General features: G+C 40.6%; 1 protein-coding gene across 1 annotated transcript; it reads left to right on the top strand.

Moving 5' to 3' along the window:
- The first annotated feature begins 6,131 nt into the window (after positions 1–6,131).
- Positions 6,132–9,577, top strand: GREM1 (gremlin 1, DAN family BMP antagonist). The gene has a single exon (XM_059474379.1). It carries the CDS (start codon positions 6,132–6,134, stop codon positions 6,684–6,686), a length of 555 nt encoding a protein of 184 aa, XP_059330362.1. The 3' UTR covers positions 6,687–9,577.
- Positions 9,578–19,175: the final 9,598 nt, after the last annotated feature.

Genomic DNA, 19,175 nt, shown 5'->3' with positions numbered 1-19,175 from the left:
CAGGTGCCAGCCCCATCCCATCTCGTCCCGCCGAGCTGCCCTCTACGAGGCCGCTCAGGCCCCGGCTCTCTCCTGGCCCGCCTTTGCAAACCTCCGCTCCTCGGAGGAGCGTGCTCCGGGTACCTCAGGAGCTCCCGGGGCGGGGTGCGTGCCGTGCGGGAGACTCGGTGTGTGCCGGGGAGCCGGGTGCCGCGGAGCGCAGCCTCCGCACCCGTGGGCAGCGCCCGCCCGTGGGCAGCGCCCCGCGTCCTGCCCCGCGCAGCCCCGGGCGGGCGGGAGCGCAGCGGGCGGAACGCGGCGCCCTCGGCGCCCTCGGCCGCCTCTCCGCCCAGCCCTCCCACCTGACTCGGAGCCGCGGGAGTTTTGTCGAGCCGACGGCTCCGTGCGCCCGTCGGTCCGCGCTGCCCTCACGGCGCTGGCAGCCCCTGGGCCCGGCCGCGCTCCTCCCGGCCCGGGGCCAGCGGCGCAGGGCTTTCCCTTCTGAAGGGCAAGCCTGCTTGCTTGCCCCGTCTCTTTCAATACGATCCCCCGTGGGCTTGGCCGTCCCTTCAGCGAGTTCGTCCTCCGTTGGGTTAATCTAGACGGCGGCCGTGCCCCGTGGGAAGAGCCGTCGGTGTCGCCTGCCGCCGCCAGCAGCGTCCCCGCCCTCGGGGAGCCGGGCCGAGTCGCTCCCGGCCATGCCAAGCCAAACCAAGCCTGCGGTCTCCCCGCCCTGCCGGCAGCCGGCGATCCCCGCGGCCCAGCCAGGCTCTCCGTGTTACCTCCTCGGCTTGGGCGGTGCGGCAGGGTGCGGGGCCGGCCGGGTGCGGGGGCCGGCAGGGTGCGGGGCCGGCAGGGTGCGGGGCCGGCAAGGTGTACCGCAGAGTCCCTCCCCGGCCATCAGCTGCGGCCTCACTCCTGGTGTCCCATTTGTGGCTCCTCTCGGCGAAAGAATGGCAAGCGAATCCCGTTTCGGTCACCAGGGCTGAGACACAACCTCCCTTTGCGCAGCCGGGGCTCTGGGGCACCAGCGCGCCTTTGGCTCTCCCTGCTGCTGACAGACGCCGGGTTTATCAGGCGCTTTGCGAGCGGCCACCTCTGGGTGCAGTGCCAGTGGCTCCCCAGCCTCAGCTGCCTCTGAGCCCTGCCCGCGACCCGAGGGCTGCAGGAGCGCTCTGCTCCTGCCCCGCTCCTCTGTGAGCCCGGCACACCGGGAATAACCAGCCAGCGTGCGCTGTGGCCCTGTGTGAGTGACAAAGGCACCGATGGCCGTAGCTCTCCGCTCTTCTTCAGCCTTCAGTGCCAAGCTGTGCTAAAGCATTTGGCGTTTTTTCTGTCGGCAGTGCTACCCAGAAATGCGTAACTTCTGCTGAAGACACTCCTTTTCAGCACGCACGGCAGCGCAGAGAGAGAAGCAAAGCTCTCCCTGTTGTTGTAGGGCTCCCTGAGGAAATGTGTCCGCAGGGAGTTCGGCGCTGGGAAGCTGGGAGCTGTCAGGCTGCGTGAGCCTCTAAAGGCGAGGCAAACCCGGGTTTGGTACCAGCCATGGCCACCATGATGTTCAGCATCCCGGGAGTCCCATAGGATGTCCTGCAGAAAAATAGTTTCTTAAACGGGGAATTCTCAAGGTTTCAAGGGTTGGTTGGTTGGTGTGTTTGTTTGTTTGTTTGTTTGTTTGCTTTAAAATTGCTGCCTACACTCCTTATATGTCTCAAAACCTCCCATCTCTATGACTCTCAAGAAGAAATTTTCTGAAATGTAAATATATCCAAATTCTATGAAACACAGATGTTAGTTTTGCTGTCTTGATTTCAGAAAAAAATGCAGTTTTCTGGGAACTGCCATTACTATGCTTTTTTAATATTTAAAAATGCAGATCTATGAACTATGAAAACATTACATAAGAGTGTTTCTGTAATTCGGACGTAATATGCAAGGCATAAAATTATTCTGATCCTTCGGGACATAAACCACTTCTATTTTCCCAGTAGTCAAAGGGATTGTGTTTTGTGTCTTTCTTTGGCTTGTATCTCAAGTCCCCCGAATAATTGTTGGTTGGGTTGTTTTTAGTTCTTCATCAGATTATTTTTCATGTTTCTTGTGAAGCACAGGAGTCCATGGCTCTTCATAATATTTTGCTAATAAAAGGGGTTTACAGATGAGGTTACAGGCCTGTTAAGATCTGTGACAATTTTGCTGGGTATTTCAACCAGCTTTCCATCCAGATCTTTTAAACAAGTTGTGTTGAGCTAAAAATGTCATTAGTAACTTTCTGACTCTGCCTAGGAACTCATAGGGAAATTCTGTCTATGAACTGACATGTGGAGATCCTTAATTCATAGCAGAAAATGTATAAATGAAAAAAAATTACAAACGAATTGTATGAAATAGTAAACCTGAAAGCATTTACATTTCTCTTTCAATAGTTGCTAGTATTAATCCACACGTTTCTTAATCTGTTTTAGATGATGAGATCTCAGGCTCTAGATAAACCACATATGAAGTGATATGAGTGTTAGGGCCAAATTCTGCTCCTGTTTGAAGTCAGCAATAAAACTTCTTTTGGCTTTAGGACTAAGAGCTTACAGATGATGAAAAGTGGAACTCAGCAGTGGAATATGGAAAGAATAGAGTTTTGTAGTATTGTGTTACTTTAAAAAAAGAAATAATAATTCTGTCATATCTCTCTGGATCTGAATGAAACGAGGGAATTGATAATTTTGGTTGTGGTCATCTCTTTGTTCAAAGGATTCTCAAATGAATTCTCCAAAGGATTTCTTGTTATGCCAGTGTAACAGCCAATTGGTATCAAGTAATGAAAATTTTGCAGAAACATGGAATATAAGCTTTACAGCCTGATTCTCACAGCTGCAGAGCTACAACTTCTGCAGAATTATGACTGTAATGAGGAGAAAAAGCATTTACTTCAGGAGATATTTCTTTTCAGTAAAACTTTTGGTATGGTAATGCTGATTTTAGCTACTCCTACTGTCCTCTTCTCTGTTTTACTTCCTTCAGTAAAAAACCCTGTTAAAGAAACATTCACAACTGCTAACTCATAGAGAGATGAACCACTTCACTTCCTAATGCAAGCCAAGGTATCATCTTCTCTCATAAGCAGAAGCATTGATTGCCCTGGCACCAGAGGTGCTGCAGGGTGCCCATACTGCATTTTCCTTCCTGAGCCTTACCACCTCATTTTCCTTTATGGTTTTAATTTTAAAAATTAAAATCTTAATTTTAAAATAAATTTTAATCAGTTATTAAAAAACCATCCTGCTTAGCTGCTGTTCACACAGCCTCTTCTGAATTTAACCTGTATTTATCCCTACATTTCTGGATTACTTTTAGATGTGTGTTTCGGAAGTGACCATAACAAATGTTTCTGCTGAGTGGCTAATTTTCATTTGAGATACAATTTCTTTTATGGGCATGTAATGCAGCTTCCACCTTTAAGGCTGGAAACCAACCCAGTGAAAAATTACCTCTTCCCAGTTTAGGATTACACTGAAACACATGCTTGCATTTCCTTAGGGATAAGCCTGTGCTTCATAAAGTTGCATGAATCTGGGCCACAGACCTTACAATAGTATATATTACTATGAAACTCTCCCCAGATTCCCATCCCAGAATACACCTCATTTTTGTAGGACTAGACCTTGCTGTGCCATCTGTGGTGGAAAAAAAAAAAGAAAGAAAACAATGTGTAGCTAATCAGTTTTAAAAATAAAAGTAATCCAGGAATATGCATGTTGGTGGAACCTCATCCAAATTGTGGGACACTAAATAAAATAAACACCTGAAGTTTTCTGGCACTGCTTACAACCTAGCAATCTATTTTCAACTTCATGCAATAACTTTTCTTTTTTTTTTCTTTTAAGACTGGCACCATGTTGAGTAAATAAAGTGCATATTAAAATAGTGGTGACTAGACAGTCACCAGAGAAATAGGAATAGTTTTGGAAGAAATCATTCTGATCTCTTAACAGAATAAGCAATAGTTAATAATTCTCTGAAAACTTATTTTTAAGAAAAAATTAAAACTAAGCGTGTCTAAACAATATTCAGGTTGTAATAGAGATGAGGAAAAGCAGCAAATGTGAAGTCCAGGCTGACACTTGAAATTATGCTGCGTTATTCCTTAATTGGAATTCCCAACTTATTTTTGTCTATGTCAAAGTCTTAAGGTTATTAAAATTGTGCGCTCCATACCATATTTCATTTAGATACTAACAGCAGCCCTTCCACATTGTCTGTTGGAGTCACCAACTGTATCACTCTTACACCCCTTCCTTGACTGCCAAACACAGGACATGCTGGCACCTAGATTGCTGAAATGAATGTGTACATCTGTGATACATCGGGAACTCTAGGTGCTCTAGAAATCTGCTGACACACAATAAAAATTTTAGATCCACAAGCAACTCCCTGAATGTCGTAGAACCCCCTATGACACTTTCCTACTTCAGGAATTCCTCTCTCAATCCCTTTGATGAGAAAGGCTGTTTGAACAGCACAACGTTTATTTTCCCAGTGTGACTGGGAAGACCTGATAACTGAGAAATTAGCAGTTATTTTTTACAGCAAACAGGACTTACCCTGAGCCTCTGCTGAGTCTCTAGGTGGCCCTCACAGCGCTGGCATTTGGCTGCTTTCCTGCCTAGTTGTGTGGTCTCAGCAGAGCGGATGAAGCCGTCCAGGACAGTGCCCATGGTTTCACATGTTTCTCGGGAGTAACACAAGAAGGATTCTTCAATTTAAATGGTATTTTTTTCCATACTAATAAAGCAAGTCAAACAAGGGATATAACTGCAGCACTCCAAGCAGGTAGAAAACAATGACTTCCTCAGCATTTTTTTTTCACAGTCCTTTTCCTTTTAAATGCCTGTGCCTCTTCACAATTTTAGTGTTTTACAGTGGTTTTTTCACAATTAGTTGCTCATTTCTGGTGCCTTCCTCCATGCTTCCACATGGAGAGTGTCCCTCAGAGACTTATTACCTCACCTGACTGTCTTGCTACCCATAGCTCCTTTCAGAAAAACTTGGGGACCATGGTGCTTCTGGAAGGGGGAAGTGTGACACTGATGAGCTTCTTCTGTGCTGGTTGGTGTTTTAAGCTGATGGAACAGCTTCAAGAACTCAGATTTGGGAAGCAACAGAAATGGTGGAATAAGGGAGGAAAGTATAAGTAGGAAAGTTATTCCTACACAATAATTAGGTTTGGGGCAGCCATACGGTTTTGAAGGACCTGATCATCTCAACTTAACTGCACTTCCCGAAGTGGTCTTTTTTTATATGCACACACTCTGTGATATCTAATGTCATTTACAAAATTCTGTCCTCCAACAACACCATTCTGTGTAAAATGAATAAAATTTAGAGATCTGAAAAATTCTCAGTACTGTGATTGCATCTGTATTACTTTAATCAAGAATTCAGCACAATGTGTGAGAGGATGTAGTTTGAAATTATATGACACATCTCTTTTAACGTGTACCTAAATATTCTTTTATGTTTGTTGCCTCACTTGTTGCACATCTCTCAGCTTAAGCATCATTGCACTCAGATACATTGGACCCCTTTGGAGGCGCAGTGTGGCAGAGGTTGGGAAGCTGTAAAACAGGCTGCAGGTGTATACAACATTTACATTATATACTGGATGTACCTTATTCAAGGAGCTGTATAAAGTTTCTGAGTCTGATTAGGAAAAAGAAATCTAGACTACATCTGCTGAGACAAAGACTTGAGCCCTCTGGTATTGCAGATAGCTGTATCATGTAAATGAATCCTTGTGTAGTATAAAATTTGTTCTTCCACCGTTGTAAGTAAGGAGCAATCTTCCTGTATGTTAGTGAGCTATAAGAAGGGAGTGAGAACTAGGGTAATGCACTTGGAGAAAAAAGCTGGATAAAGATGGAGGACACACAAACAAAATTCTGTTTGGGCTTACTTTCAATCACTCTATTTGAAAGCTTTTATCACTTGGTAATTTGGGAACAGCTTTCCAGCTGGTACAGGCTTGAATTCTTATGTTTTATAAGTGTGTGGGCACACATTTTTTTTATGGAGCTAAAAATTTAGTGCACACCTGGCTTCTGTTGATATCTGAAATCCACAACTCTGCTTTATTTCCTCACCTTCCTTCCTGCAGGATGGTCCGCACGCTGTGTGCCATCGGTGCCCTGTTTCTCCTGATGGGGTTACTGCTGCCAGCAGCCGAAGGGAGAAAGCGGAATCGTGGATCTCAGGGTGCTATCCCTCCTCCTGTCAAGGATCAGCCCAATGATTCGGAGCAGATGCAGACACAGCAGCAGTCAGGCTCCAGGCAACGAGAGCGAGGGAAGGGCACCTCGATGCCTGCCGAGGAGGTGCTGGAGTCCAGCCAGGAGGCGCTGCACATCACCGAGCGCAAGTACCTGAAGCGGGACTGGTGCAAAACCCAGCCCCTCAAACAAACTATCCACGAGGAGGGCTGCAACAGCCGCACCATCATCAACAGGTTCTGCTATGGCCAGTGCAATTCCTTCTACATCCCCAGGCACGTCCGTAAAGAAGAAGGCTCCTTCCAGTCTTGCTCCTTCTGCAAGCCCAAGAAATTTACCACTATGACTGTTACACTCAATTGCCCCGAGCTTCAGCCCCCAAGGAAGAAAAAAAGAATCACCCGAGTTAAGGAGTGCCGGTGTATATCTATTGACTTGGACTAAATGAAGAAAAAGTAGCAATTGCACTCTGACTGTATGCAGTCACCGCCGTTGTGAGAGTGAGCGGCATGAACTAGCCTACCTTCAAGGCTGGGCAAAACTGAAAGGGACCTAGTGAATTACCTAAAACAAGCAAAACCCCCCAAAAAGAAAGAAAAAATTCATGTAAGGAAAGGGCACGTGTGTGTGTGTAAGGGAGAAAATGGAGATATGGATGAGCAAATGCATGAATGTTCACTACAAAAAAAACAAACCAAACCAAACCAACAAACAAAAACAGCGTTTGAGACATTAAAAAACCCCTAATTACCCATAGTCATGAATTAGATTTCCTAATTCATGTGTATATTCACAATTTTGCCGCTTGCTGGGAAAGTGGAGCTGTGGCTTTTGCGAATGTTCACCTTTGTGCTATTTGCTTTTACTGTATTACGTGAAACATCAAAGCAAGAGGACAATATATTTCAAAGCACGAATCTATTCTTATATAAGAAATAGACAAAGAGCAATTTAAAGTGTAGCACAGCCATCACTGAAAATAGAAGCTGTGTTGAGAGTTTGTAACACGCTTCTTCAAAAAAATAGCTGCAATCCAAAATCCATGTCTGGAGAACAATGGGGGGATGTGGGAGTGCTGAAAAGTCAATATAGGTGGATGGGAAACAGATCTACAGCAACTTAGAAAGCAAAAGGTCAAAGCAAGTAGACAGGGAGAATACAAAATGAAGTAGAAAAAGGAAAGGTACATAAATAAGAAAACACAGAGGAAGAGATATTGTCTTCTGTTTACGTTTTGCTTTAATTTATATACCTAGTCATATATTGCATAAATTAAAAAGAAACTATATACCAGGCTATAAATATACTTCTGAATTCTGATGGCTCTCCAAACCAAACAGAACCCATTCTTATGCCACTAGATCCATTTGATGTCTTTTATTTCTGATATCAGTTATTCTTCATATCTACATATATATGTATATGCAGTATCTTTTAGGCAGTGGTATCTATACATACATGCAGTGAATGTGCCTACTTCATTGTGTGTAACCAAACTCTTCTTTTTCACACACATACATAACCACAGCACAAAAATCCTGCTAACCAAGATCAAGTACAGAATGGCAGTAATTTAGTACATAAAGAGCAGAGCAGAAATTAAAACAAGCATCATGTGACTGAAAATGCAATAACCACACAAGAGACAAAAGACACGACATTCATGACTAGTAAACATTGCATTGTTATTGTTATTTTAGCTTTGCCACAGGCATGCAGTTTGTTGAAACAGAGATGCAGAACTTTGCCAGCAATGATCCTCTTTTTATATCTTTTACCACAGACTTGCATTTAAACTGGATTTGGAGTAAGTAAAGAGAATTTCCTGAACACTTAGGGCTGACTGCCCCTCTCATCTGGGGGGAAAAAACTAAAAGGGGACACCCTACTTCCAACAGCTCGATGACTCTCACCTGTGAGGTTATCTTGTCTTTTCTTTCCTTCAGGCTTAGGAATTTAAAATATATCAGGGCAGTAAAGTTTGGCAAGAACACAGAAGTTCCTACAAAAAAGTTATTTTAATGAGGTGTGTCCTGGGATTGGACCAGAGAGGCAGCCCATCCATGCATGTTGTCCTTGCTATCCTGAGCACTCGAAGGTCCACACTTACTGTGTGATGGGTCTTGGAGGGTCCAGGACTCAGTTTCCCCACTCAGCAGCAATATTCTGTAGGATTCACTATCAGTATAACTCTGCTCTCTCCCATCAGATGCCTCTCTCAGCCACAAGGTGATTATTTTGACATGATTTCTTGCCATAGAATATTAAGGAGGACAATTCTGCCCCCAGTAACATGCCCAGAGGGAAAGATATGAGTGGCATGTCACAGGTGCATTCTATGTGGCCTCATTTTATCAATTTTCCCACCTGTTATGTAATGCATCATACATTTATTGGTGATATCCTGCATCTCTACAGCTTGTCCATTTTTGTTCTAAAATCCACTGCTGTGAGGTCTGTGTTTGTAAAATTAAATGATTACAACCCATTTATTTGTATTATTAAAATGCATTTCATTTGGTATACTCTCACTCAGCAGTTTGACACATTTTCATGGATTTTAAAATCCAGTTTTAAAATCTGGAATTATAGGAGGTAGGTTTCCACTGTGTGGAATGTGAATAGTTAAACAGAAAGATAAGGATATTTAATGTTATTATTAATACAAATTCTCTTTCACTGATAATAGGTAGGGAATATTTTCATTTAAATTGTTTTTTTAATTTTTTTTTTTCCCAGGGAAAAGGGCCAACCTCAGTCATTGCTGGAAATTTTGTACTAGCTTGGGTTTTTGTTCAAGAAATGGGAACACCTTATGAATGATTTTTTCTTCATGTAAAATTGACAGCAAAATTCACATTTTCTTTGACAGAGGCTGCTATGTCCCTAACCCCTTAGCTGTTAAGCATAGCTTCAGAAACTCCTTTAAGTTTTGTCTAGAATTCTCAAGGAAAATTGATAAAAATATTCCAAATCTTTATGTTCTAAAACTGCCTGTGCATAGATCATGATGGAAGTCCCTTTGAGACAGATCCCCCTCACCCATATGAATTGCTAGTTATTGCCTGAGAGTAAGAAAGTTCTGCTAACTTACAATTATATGAGATATTTAATATCAACCACAATATGTATTTAAATGTCTGCTTTATTCTAAAAACAATGGACTATATAACCTAAGGCTGCAGTATTTTCATGCTCGGTCTCACAAAGCAAAACTTGGTTTAAAATGAAGTTTTAATTATTTTGTAACTGAATAGAGTTGGAGGTTTTTTTCTTCCCAGCATTTTATACGTCATTTTAACTACTAGTAACAAATAAATAAAATATCTTCTCCAGCCTGTGTCTATTGTTGTTTGTTTTTTGGTTTTTTGTGGGTTTTTTGGTTTAGTTTTTTTCCCCCCCTTCCTCAAGTTTCCAGCTCTTTCTGGATCTGTTGTACTTTATCCTGACTTCTGTGGTTTCTTCTAATTATAAAAGGCTTTACATTATGACAATAAGACATAGAGACAAGCAACGGCACCGTCATTCAACACGGCTACTTCAATAAGGCTTTTAAATAAGATCTGTCACTTGCCCCTCACCCTTCCACAATTTATAGAAGGAAAATCTCAATCTTTGCTCACACTTTTCCCCTTGTAAACCATAGAGTGACAGTTGAAAATATAAATCAGCCTTGAATTGTTGTAGAGTTAAAGCTGGAGTTGGCCTGCCTGCCTTGTGCCTTATCTCACTTTGGTGTTTAGCTGGCAGTTTAGTCCCACTTCTAGAAAAAAAGAGTAAGGGACACCTTTACAATACAGCATATTACAAGCTGCAAATAGGGACAGAGGAGATGCAAAAGAATTATAAAAAAAGAGATGCAAAGGAGATGCAAAAAAATTATAAAAAAAGTCACTGCTGGCAGCACATGTGCAAGGCCAGGGCTGAGGAAGGACTGAGGCCAGGGAGAACATATTTGTTCAAACTTTCCACCCTTTTGGTTTAGTCTTCCTTCACATCTAGCTTTGTCGTGCTTCTAAAACTTGCTGGAAATATAATAAAATCAGCTAAGAATCTTTTTTTTTTGGAAGGTAATTGACTTTTTCTTGTCTGAGGTATGGGCACAGTTGAGCAGAATGTTTCCTTGAGAAGTTGTGCATATCTATCTTTATTTAAATATTTAAACCAGAGGAAAACCTCCTGGACTTAGCTTTCTAGTACTCCATGGTACCCTGGTCTTAGTAATTATATAGTAACATATAATTTAATTATAGTTTATATTTGTCCTACTTACCAGTTTTGAATTGAAGATAACCTCCCATGTGCTTTATAGTTAGTTACACAGACCAAAAGAAGGCAAGAGAGAGAGAATTCACACACCTTGCTCTGCTGTCAGGGATGCAGACAGAGCAGAGACCTCCTTTTCTCTGTGCCCAGTGGGCTGGGCTGGGTGTGTGAGGGGTTTCTGGTGTCTCTGTCAGCCATGTGCTGCTGGGAGCTCGCAGTGTGTGACTCCGAGCACCGGGAGCGGAGCGCTGGCTCTGCCAGGCGCGCTCCCATCTGAGCCGCACATGTGCGCCGCGGGCACCGCGCCTCTGCTCCGCCAGCCTGGCAACGGGCACCTGGCCTTTGCAAAAATGGTGGGGTAACTCCACCTGGTCATTGACCTTCTCCTGAGTGACAAAAAACCCCAAACAGACTAAAACCCACTGCCAAAACAGAAAAAACCCAACCCAAACAGAAAAAGCAGAAAGGAGAATTAGAGCTGTACCCTTGGGGCTGATGTTCCTTTTCCACTGTAGATGTAAACCTACAGGTTTTAGTTCTAAAAGGTTTCCTGAAGGAGAACAACCAAGTGAAAAATGCCTAGATCTTATTCACTCCATATAACTCAAACCTGCCCCCAAAACCACTTTGTTAGTTACTGAAATACAACAGTTAATTTTGGCAGAAGAACATCCAAAATTTTTTCTGAGCTGTCCTGCTTACCCGGATGGTTGCAATGCACTAACCAAAGGGGAGAGCTGCATCATTTAAATTTTAAGGGAGTGAAAATTTAACATGTATTTGTATTTAGCCAAAACAGTGGTTCATATTTTTAATAACCATCCAATTTATTTTTTTTTTATCAGCTGAGATTGAAACCAGAAATTCCCAGCAATGCACAGTATCACAGAGAGTCCCAGTTCAGATTTTTGATGCTACCTCGTAATGCATCTATACAAAAACATCTGATGCCTATGTGCACTGCCTGCCTGGGAATGTAGCTGATGACTTAAAGCGCCTTGTCTCAATGTGTGGCTTCTGGCTGCCTGAATTCTTCCTCAAGCTTTCATGGGTCTGGGTGGAGGAGTACAGAAATTTTAACTGTCATTTGCTCACTTTTCTATTATTTTCTAAAAGTTTTGAAAATGAAATTCAGAATCCACTTTTTTTTGAAAGATCAAGGAGCAAGATATGAGAAAGTCTATACTGATGTAAAAAAAGATTATTTCAGATTGCATTAAAACCCCCCAAAATTCTAGGCTGTGATAAGCAATAACTCCTCGCTGTGGTACAGATGTAGATCACATAGCTTCGGGATGGATCAAATGGAAAAATTACACTGACTCACAATAAAAGTTCTGCAAAGAAAATTGGAACTTGCCACATTTGCATTTCTTTTTTTAAAGAATGCATTGTGGAAAAAAAGTAATATTCCAGTTCATATTACAAGAGCAAAAAGGAACAGAGGTTTAAAAATCTCTCTCTCCAGAATATTTGAGAGCTATGTCTTACCTTTCTGCCTAGTAATATCAATAAGTTTTCTGCTTAAAGCAATTGGAAAGAACCAATGTGTAATTTACAGCTCATACGGGTCAGAATACTCAAATTCATTAATCATGATTTTATCATATGGCATCACAACCGAGCACTATTGAGATTTTTGATTCATATAATTATGAATTTGCAGGCAATATTTTCTTTTATTTAAATTTTTGTAATTCAGTTTTTGAGGTGTAAGGACACATTAAATTCTGTATTTAAGAGATGTACTCTCAATCTTAGCTTTGTATTAGTCTATTGTTCTATACAGAGAATTAAAAAATCATGCTATATAGATGTAACATAAACATACTTCTCTAAACAAAAGTGTAAAAGCCAAGCCATGTATTAGATATATTTAGAAGTCTGAAAAATGTATATTGGATAAGATCATACATAAAACTATTGAGTACTCTGCCAAGATTCTTAATAACACACTTTAGGAGTGACTACAATGACACTAGTTAGAAGAGTAGTCATGAAGAATTTCTTTTTTTAAGGATGGGGACAGAGTTTTGTGTATTCAGTTAAGTTTATTTCTAGACAATTACCCTGAATGGATGAAGTCTTGCTGAACTTCTCTCTTTAGGATCTGAAGGACCTTGAATGTTCCTTCGAAAACAGATGTTCATGAGGGATGTGATTTCCATTTTTGTTGTTAATTTGTTTCAACTTCAAATGAATGAGGAGACTAGAATTTGGGTGTTAAGTTAGATTTAGCAAATAAAAAGGAGAGAGAAAACTATGTGTACAATGGCAAGAACTTATTGAATGGATCTAAATCCTATGGTAGGTAATTTGATCTAATTTTTGCAGAAAGGCAAATGCCAGATGTTTGCTCCACTTTGATCTTAATAACACTTTAGGCTGCAGACAATAAGATTGGTTTAAAATTTATTGTCTCTTTGATTTCTCTATTCTAATGCTTTTTAAATTCTTTACACAAGACAGATCTATATATAGGCAACTGGGGTGGCATCAGAAGCATTGTGTACTTAAGACATTCTTGAAAACCTCAGTATGGAACAGTGTTTGCTTTTTTATGCATCAAAACAAAGCCAGATTTTATACAAGCAACATTCAATTTTCATTTTATTATAATGTCTCTTTTTATTTTGCGTATGAAGTTCTGACAGTCGCATCTGTGGCACAGCTCCTTATATGCTTTTATCTTTCAATAACCTTATTAAAAGTCAAGACAATATATTAAATCAACATTAAGCAGCAGGAGTTGAAAGTTAAGCTAATCCGTTCCTTTGCATTGGGAGTGTAATCTATATAGATCTCTAATTTCACCATTGAGTTGCTTTTAGTGTTCTTTTTGTACAAAATACGATTTCTGAAAGGAGAGCTGCTGCTGAATGAACACCAGTGAAAGATTCTGAAGTACCATAACATCCCAGAAGTGTCCAACTTGCCTTTGATCTGGATCTTCCCATTCAAGGAGAACATTGCTCTGAGAATGTGAGTTGAACTCATCTTAGAGCTGCTTTTTAAGTGGTCTCAGGTTTCTCCCACGATATCTTATGTATTCACTGCTCCTGAGAAATGGTGAAAAGTAAGTAAGACTCAGGACAAACAGCAGAGCAAGAACAATGGTTAAAAGGAAACAGCAAAAAAAAGCATGCAGAATGTCTTATCATGATTCTCTAGCATAGTTCATACCCACTGGTCCCTTAGATCCATGCATGATGTCTCAACAATTGGTTTCACTCTGCTCAGCTCAGTAGTCTGAAAGTTCAAAAAGTCAGTGTCAGTTTTTCTCTGAAAGAAATACTGAACTTTGTCTGGTGATGAAAATGCCATTGCTCAGCCAACAGAGAGAACAGCTACCCTGGCAGGTTTTCTTAAGCTGTCAGTCTTGATCAGAAGTCAGCAGGCTCCCTACTCCTGCACAACTAAGTTCAGTTCTTGTAACAAACTCCTTTGTAACCCAAAAGAAAAACTCCTTCCTTCAGAATCAAATATTTTAGTTCATTACCAGGGATAAAACATTACACACAGATGCACAAAAAAAGTTCATCTCTTTCTATCACATAAGCTAAGTGAGAAGACTTGCAATTAACTCACCTCAGGAGAGAAGCTGGGTAAAACAAAAGACTCTTCCCATGAGAATTGTTCAAATGCATCTTCACGTCTTTTCTTCCTTACAATTGCTATGACTACAGAGGAAAAAACATCTTTATTTATCACTATTACATTGAAATACTGTTTGCATATTTCCAAAGCACATTTTGCCAGTCCTCTCCTTGACAAGATATACAACCTGTGCCATTTGAGAAGGAGCCATTTGAAATGACTGGACAAGAAAGTCACAAAACACAGGGAGGTTTTAATGGTAATTAATTTCAATGCATAAGCACTGATTACCTAAAAGGACACAAGTTTTCTATAGAGGCATGATGTTATGAGACTGAAAATCTTTTGCACCACTGGCTTTTGTGCATCATAGCTGAAAAGTGTACAAATGCTACACAGTGAAATTTAATGGAAGGCACACAAGGAAAGATTTTAGTCTTGACATTTATCTTTACCAACACATGAAACCACCTTGATCTGTTTTACTGTTGATGAAAAACGAAGGTTGTGTCTATTTCACAGGAGAGGATAGGAAGTAAGAGTCAGTGTGATGGATGGTGAAAAGAAACAGAGGGCAAGAGCAAAGAAATATGAGTGTCAGGTACTGATCTCAAAGATGAGGTCTAGTCTGCTGTCAGAATGTGTCTAAATAGCTTATTAATAACAGGAGAGATATATTGGCATTAGTGTGAAAGGAGGAGTGTACTCAGTTTGTACTGTGTTGTCAGAAGCGAGCCATCTTATATTTGTTAGCTATAAATAGACTGTGCAAGTACAAATCAAGCACAGATCAATTCCTGTGAAAATATTCACTTCAAGGCATTTATCCAGCAGATAACACAGCAACAATCTCTACCATCTCTATCAAATCTGTCAAATTCATTCACAGGGACATAACTACACTTCAGGTTGGCATAAAAATCCCAAAGAAGTTTTTATCTCATGAATTTGTTACAAGTAATAATGTCATTGCCAATGCTTGGAATTTATTCTTTGATTAGTACAGGTGAAACAAACCCCACTTTCTCCCACAGGGACAAATGAGTGTTACCAGGGAAATCTTTTAATCTTCTGTAATGAGTCTAAGTGCACCAATTTAGGATGATGTCACTTTGCCTCACCAGTTCTCTTTAACCTGTTAATCCCAACAGCAGCTCGATTTCTATCTAGGGCTGACATGCTGGGAAAAGGCAGACCAAAATCACTTGTTGAGGTGACACTGAAGGGGTTTATGCTAAGGGAAACCCCTGGAAAGTGGGGTACTTACATCTTATTTAGCCGGCAAGGGATTGAATTAAGGGAGGCCTGCAGGATCAGAAGTACGTCTGTGGGGCACCCTTGACAAGTTCAACAGCTTGCTGCTAAAATCTCTCCCTATCAATGTCAGAACAACCAGCATCTGCTGGGAAGTAACCTGATTTATTATTACATGCCAGATATTTTAATGATATTTAGGGAATGTTCCATTCAATATTGCAAGTCCTGCTTGATTTAGGCAATGTTTCATCTCCAGTGACTTATAATAAGTATGTTTTTCTTTGATTTATTATTTCTTTGGCAATATTAACTAGTCTTGGTTCTGGAGTTTTTTGGATTTCAGAGGCTTCAATAATTCAATTTGCTGATGAACAGCATACTGCCCAATAGCTAGAGAAATGGGTTCTCCAATAACCTATGGCTTGTGTCTCTAGGAATTAACTAGTCATAGGGTCTATTCAAATGAAATGCTACAAAGGCTAGACTGTAGCCTTCCCTCAGGGTTCATTGTTGGTGATGATGAGAAGTGTATACCTGCGGCATTCATTCAGGTCAAAATAGCCTGGAAGTTGGGGTGGCAGCTTTAAATTTTCCAGCTTCAGCCTCATCTGTTTGTCTTTGCATGAAACCTTACAGCACAGCCTCAGACAGGACTGGTTTCATGCAGAGGACACAAGTGCCAAAGCCTGTGTGTAGGGCAGTGTTTGACTTCCATAAGGTAAGGCCTGGAGTGCACATGACCCTGTGAGCTGGGATCGGATGTTACACCCCGAGGCACAGGTCAGCATGTCCGTCATGCACAGACGAGATCGGCTGCACCTCTCGGTTGGAGCGGGATGTTATTTTCTTAAGGAGCAGGATGTTATTCCTAGAGGTCTGCCCCTTGGTAGGGTCAAGAGTAATATTTTATGGTTAATGTTTATGATTAATTTTGGCTGTGGCCTTTCCTTTCAGAATTTGTATGGTGTCAGTTCAAGTTGGTAAGGGGAAAGCTTGACAAGGTTAAGGCGTGAACCGTATACTCACTTTTCCTTCCAAAGTAAATACTACAACAACAATGCACATGGGAACCAAGCAGCACATTCCTAAATCAAACCAGAAGATTCATACAGGGAACTAAAACAGTAGGGTCCAAGAGAGTGGGTTTTGCCTTTTGTTTTTTTAGTCCAAAGGATACACTTTCAGAAAGATGCCTTGGGAATTAGGTCAAAATAATCCCAGGAGCAAAAAGGGCAGATGGGCATCAGATTTCTTGTGCTCACATTACTTAAAAATTAATATTGTCTTCACCCCCATTCTCTCAAAAACTCTGCTGAAGTAAGGTGACTGATTCTCAGCTGTTTAATGCTGTTCCAAGGAAAGAACACGCATCACAATGTGATCCAAGTTTACACTAATTCTTACTTTTGGAAAATATCCCAATCAACTTCCCAACTTTGAATAGGATCTTTAGATTCACATGTAACTTGCTCTCTTTTTAAGTATGTGAACTTGGAAACTGTTTTCCCTTCATGTTTTTTATTAATGTCATGATTTGTCAATAGGCTTGCAAGTAGACTTGGTTTGATATCTTAGAATATACTTAAGATGAGAAGAGATGGGAAACCTCTTTTAAAATCTCAAGATGTTTTTTTTGCAGAGACATAGCATATAGTCCCATAGCTTGCTTTCTGTGGCAGTTTCAGCAAACAGAGAGCAAAGAAGTACTCTTGTGATATTGTGAAAACCTCCAAAAAATACTCCTGTATATAAGCAATAAATACAACTTCAGAAGTGTGTGCATGAAGCAGTCTCAGAAACCCATCTTAGATCTGCATCACCCTTTTGGAGTGTTGGAATGTATCATCCAAGGGGTGTGGTGGGGAAGATCATTGTATGGAAGTTTCTGATAATGAATTTGAATCTGGAAGAGAGAACAAAATTCTGGCCTTGGCCTTGTTTGTTACTCATTCTTAGGAAATATTTTTTTAGAATCAGAGAATATATTTCACATTGAGCTTTGATTTAAAATTCTGAGCAATTAAAAAATCTTTCAAATCTTTAATAGCACTGAACTTCAGACCCTAAGGGTAGCAATGTGATCCATAATTAAAACCTTATCATGAATGCATAGCCTTTTCAGGACATTTGCATTGCACCACTGCACTTCTCAAAGACAGGATTGCTATGGTTGCTGTGAATCACATATAAAATGAGCACTGTCAGCCTTCATAAACACTTCAGCGGAAATCAAAGATTCTCAAAGTGAAAAAAAAGGGGCATTAGCACACTGATCTGATTTACAGTCAATCAATAGCCAAAAATACTGCTACAGATGCTGCAAGAGTGGCAAAGAAAACTAAAACATCACAATGTTTCCATTTTTGAGGTTAATAAGAGAAGCAAAAGAAAAAATACCGACCTCAGAATTTAAAAATGCTTCCCTTGACTCACACACATGGTTTCTTGGAGCTCAACTGTGTATGGCCATTTGCGGGTTAAGCTTTTTGTAACAAGTTGATTTCAAGTTTTACTGCTCAGCTACTTATGTATTTATAAAGTTCTCAATGGTTGATTTACACTGTCTTGATTAGTTATGAATCATAGAGTGCAGTTTTGTGCCTGACTCTGTGACTAATTGAATCTGAAATGAAAACTTGTAAGTACTAACATACTTACAAGTATGACCAAAAATATGGCAGAGAAATTTAGAGATCAATTATTGGAGCAATTTCAAATGGCTTAATCATTTCAGTCTTGGAATTTGCAGCTTGAATAAATCTTATTATTAGTAATGAACAAATATTGGAGCTGGATAAATGCAATTGAAACTAGCAATGGTTTCTTAAACAGGGAGGGAGAGAGAGGAAGAAAAATTTACAAAGAGGAAACAATGCAAAAGGAAAAAAAAAAAGAAAGAAGTCTTAGAAGTCTTATAACACACTGTGACTGAAAATATTATTCCTCACTCACCCCTCACATTCTTTTTAAGAAGCTGCAGAGGGTTTTCATGAAGGCCCAGCATGCCTAAACAAGTTTCACTCAGAAAGAATAAGTTGTAAAAGTTAAATCACCACTCATTTCTTTTGAGCCTGTCTTCAGTTGTGATCTGTGGAGCTTTAGTTTCTCCTTTCAGGCACAGATAAAACAGTACTGTAGGACCAAACTTGAAAACCCCTAACTTTTCCCAAGTGTCTGGGAACTGCCTTTATAAGAACAGCATTTCTTCAAGCACCAGTCTGTATAGTAAATGACCTATATGCAACCCAGGAACTTCTGAAGCCCATACACCTGTTCATTTATTATCCTACAGGAAAGATTTGGCATGTTCATGAACGTGTCAAAGATTGTCCCTAAGAAGCAAAAAGCCCTAGAGCAAATGGACACAATCAAATGTAACAATTATATAGAAACCAAAACCAAGACTTGCAAACTGTTTTCAACACTTTTTTTGATCCTTACCAAAAACCTAGCATGCCTGGCTTTGAGGCTTGCACTTTTTTTGCATCTGGAAGCCCTTGGTTTGTTGACTTAACAGTAGCGGCACTCTCAAGAGCAAGGACTGCTTTGTTTGACCTACTGTATTCATCAATATTTGCATTGCTAATTTCATTATTTTGTAAAGGGCCTTGGGATTTGTCTCATGAAAGAGGTTACACATAGAAGTCCCCAGTCTGCTTTGATTAGTTTTTTGACCAACACATCTCAAATGCTCATTTGCTTTTAAATTATTTCAATAACTACAGTTATCCAGCTTTTAGCGTTGATTTTGCATTAGGTGTCCTTTCCTAAACAACTCATGTATGAAAATTTCATTGTAGATTGCTGAAATAC

Source organism: Ammospiza nelsoni, chromosome 6, assembly GCF_027579445.1.
Source record: "Ammospiza nelsoni isolate bAmmNel1 chromosome 6, bAmmNel1.pri, whole genome shotgun sequence".
Classification (NCBI taxonomy): Eukaryota; Metazoa; Chordata; class Aves; order Passeriformes; family Passerellidae; genus Ammospiza; species Ammospiza nelsoni.
Note: the sequence above shows the minus strand (reverse complement) of the source record. Positions and strands in the feature narration are given on the sequence as shown.

What these genes read in the sequence shown, in the direction of transcription:
- GREM1 (XM_059474379.1), top strand. Translation starts at nt 6,132, where the DNA reads ATGGTCCGCACGCTGTGTGCCATCGGTGCCCTGTTTCTCCTGATGGGG.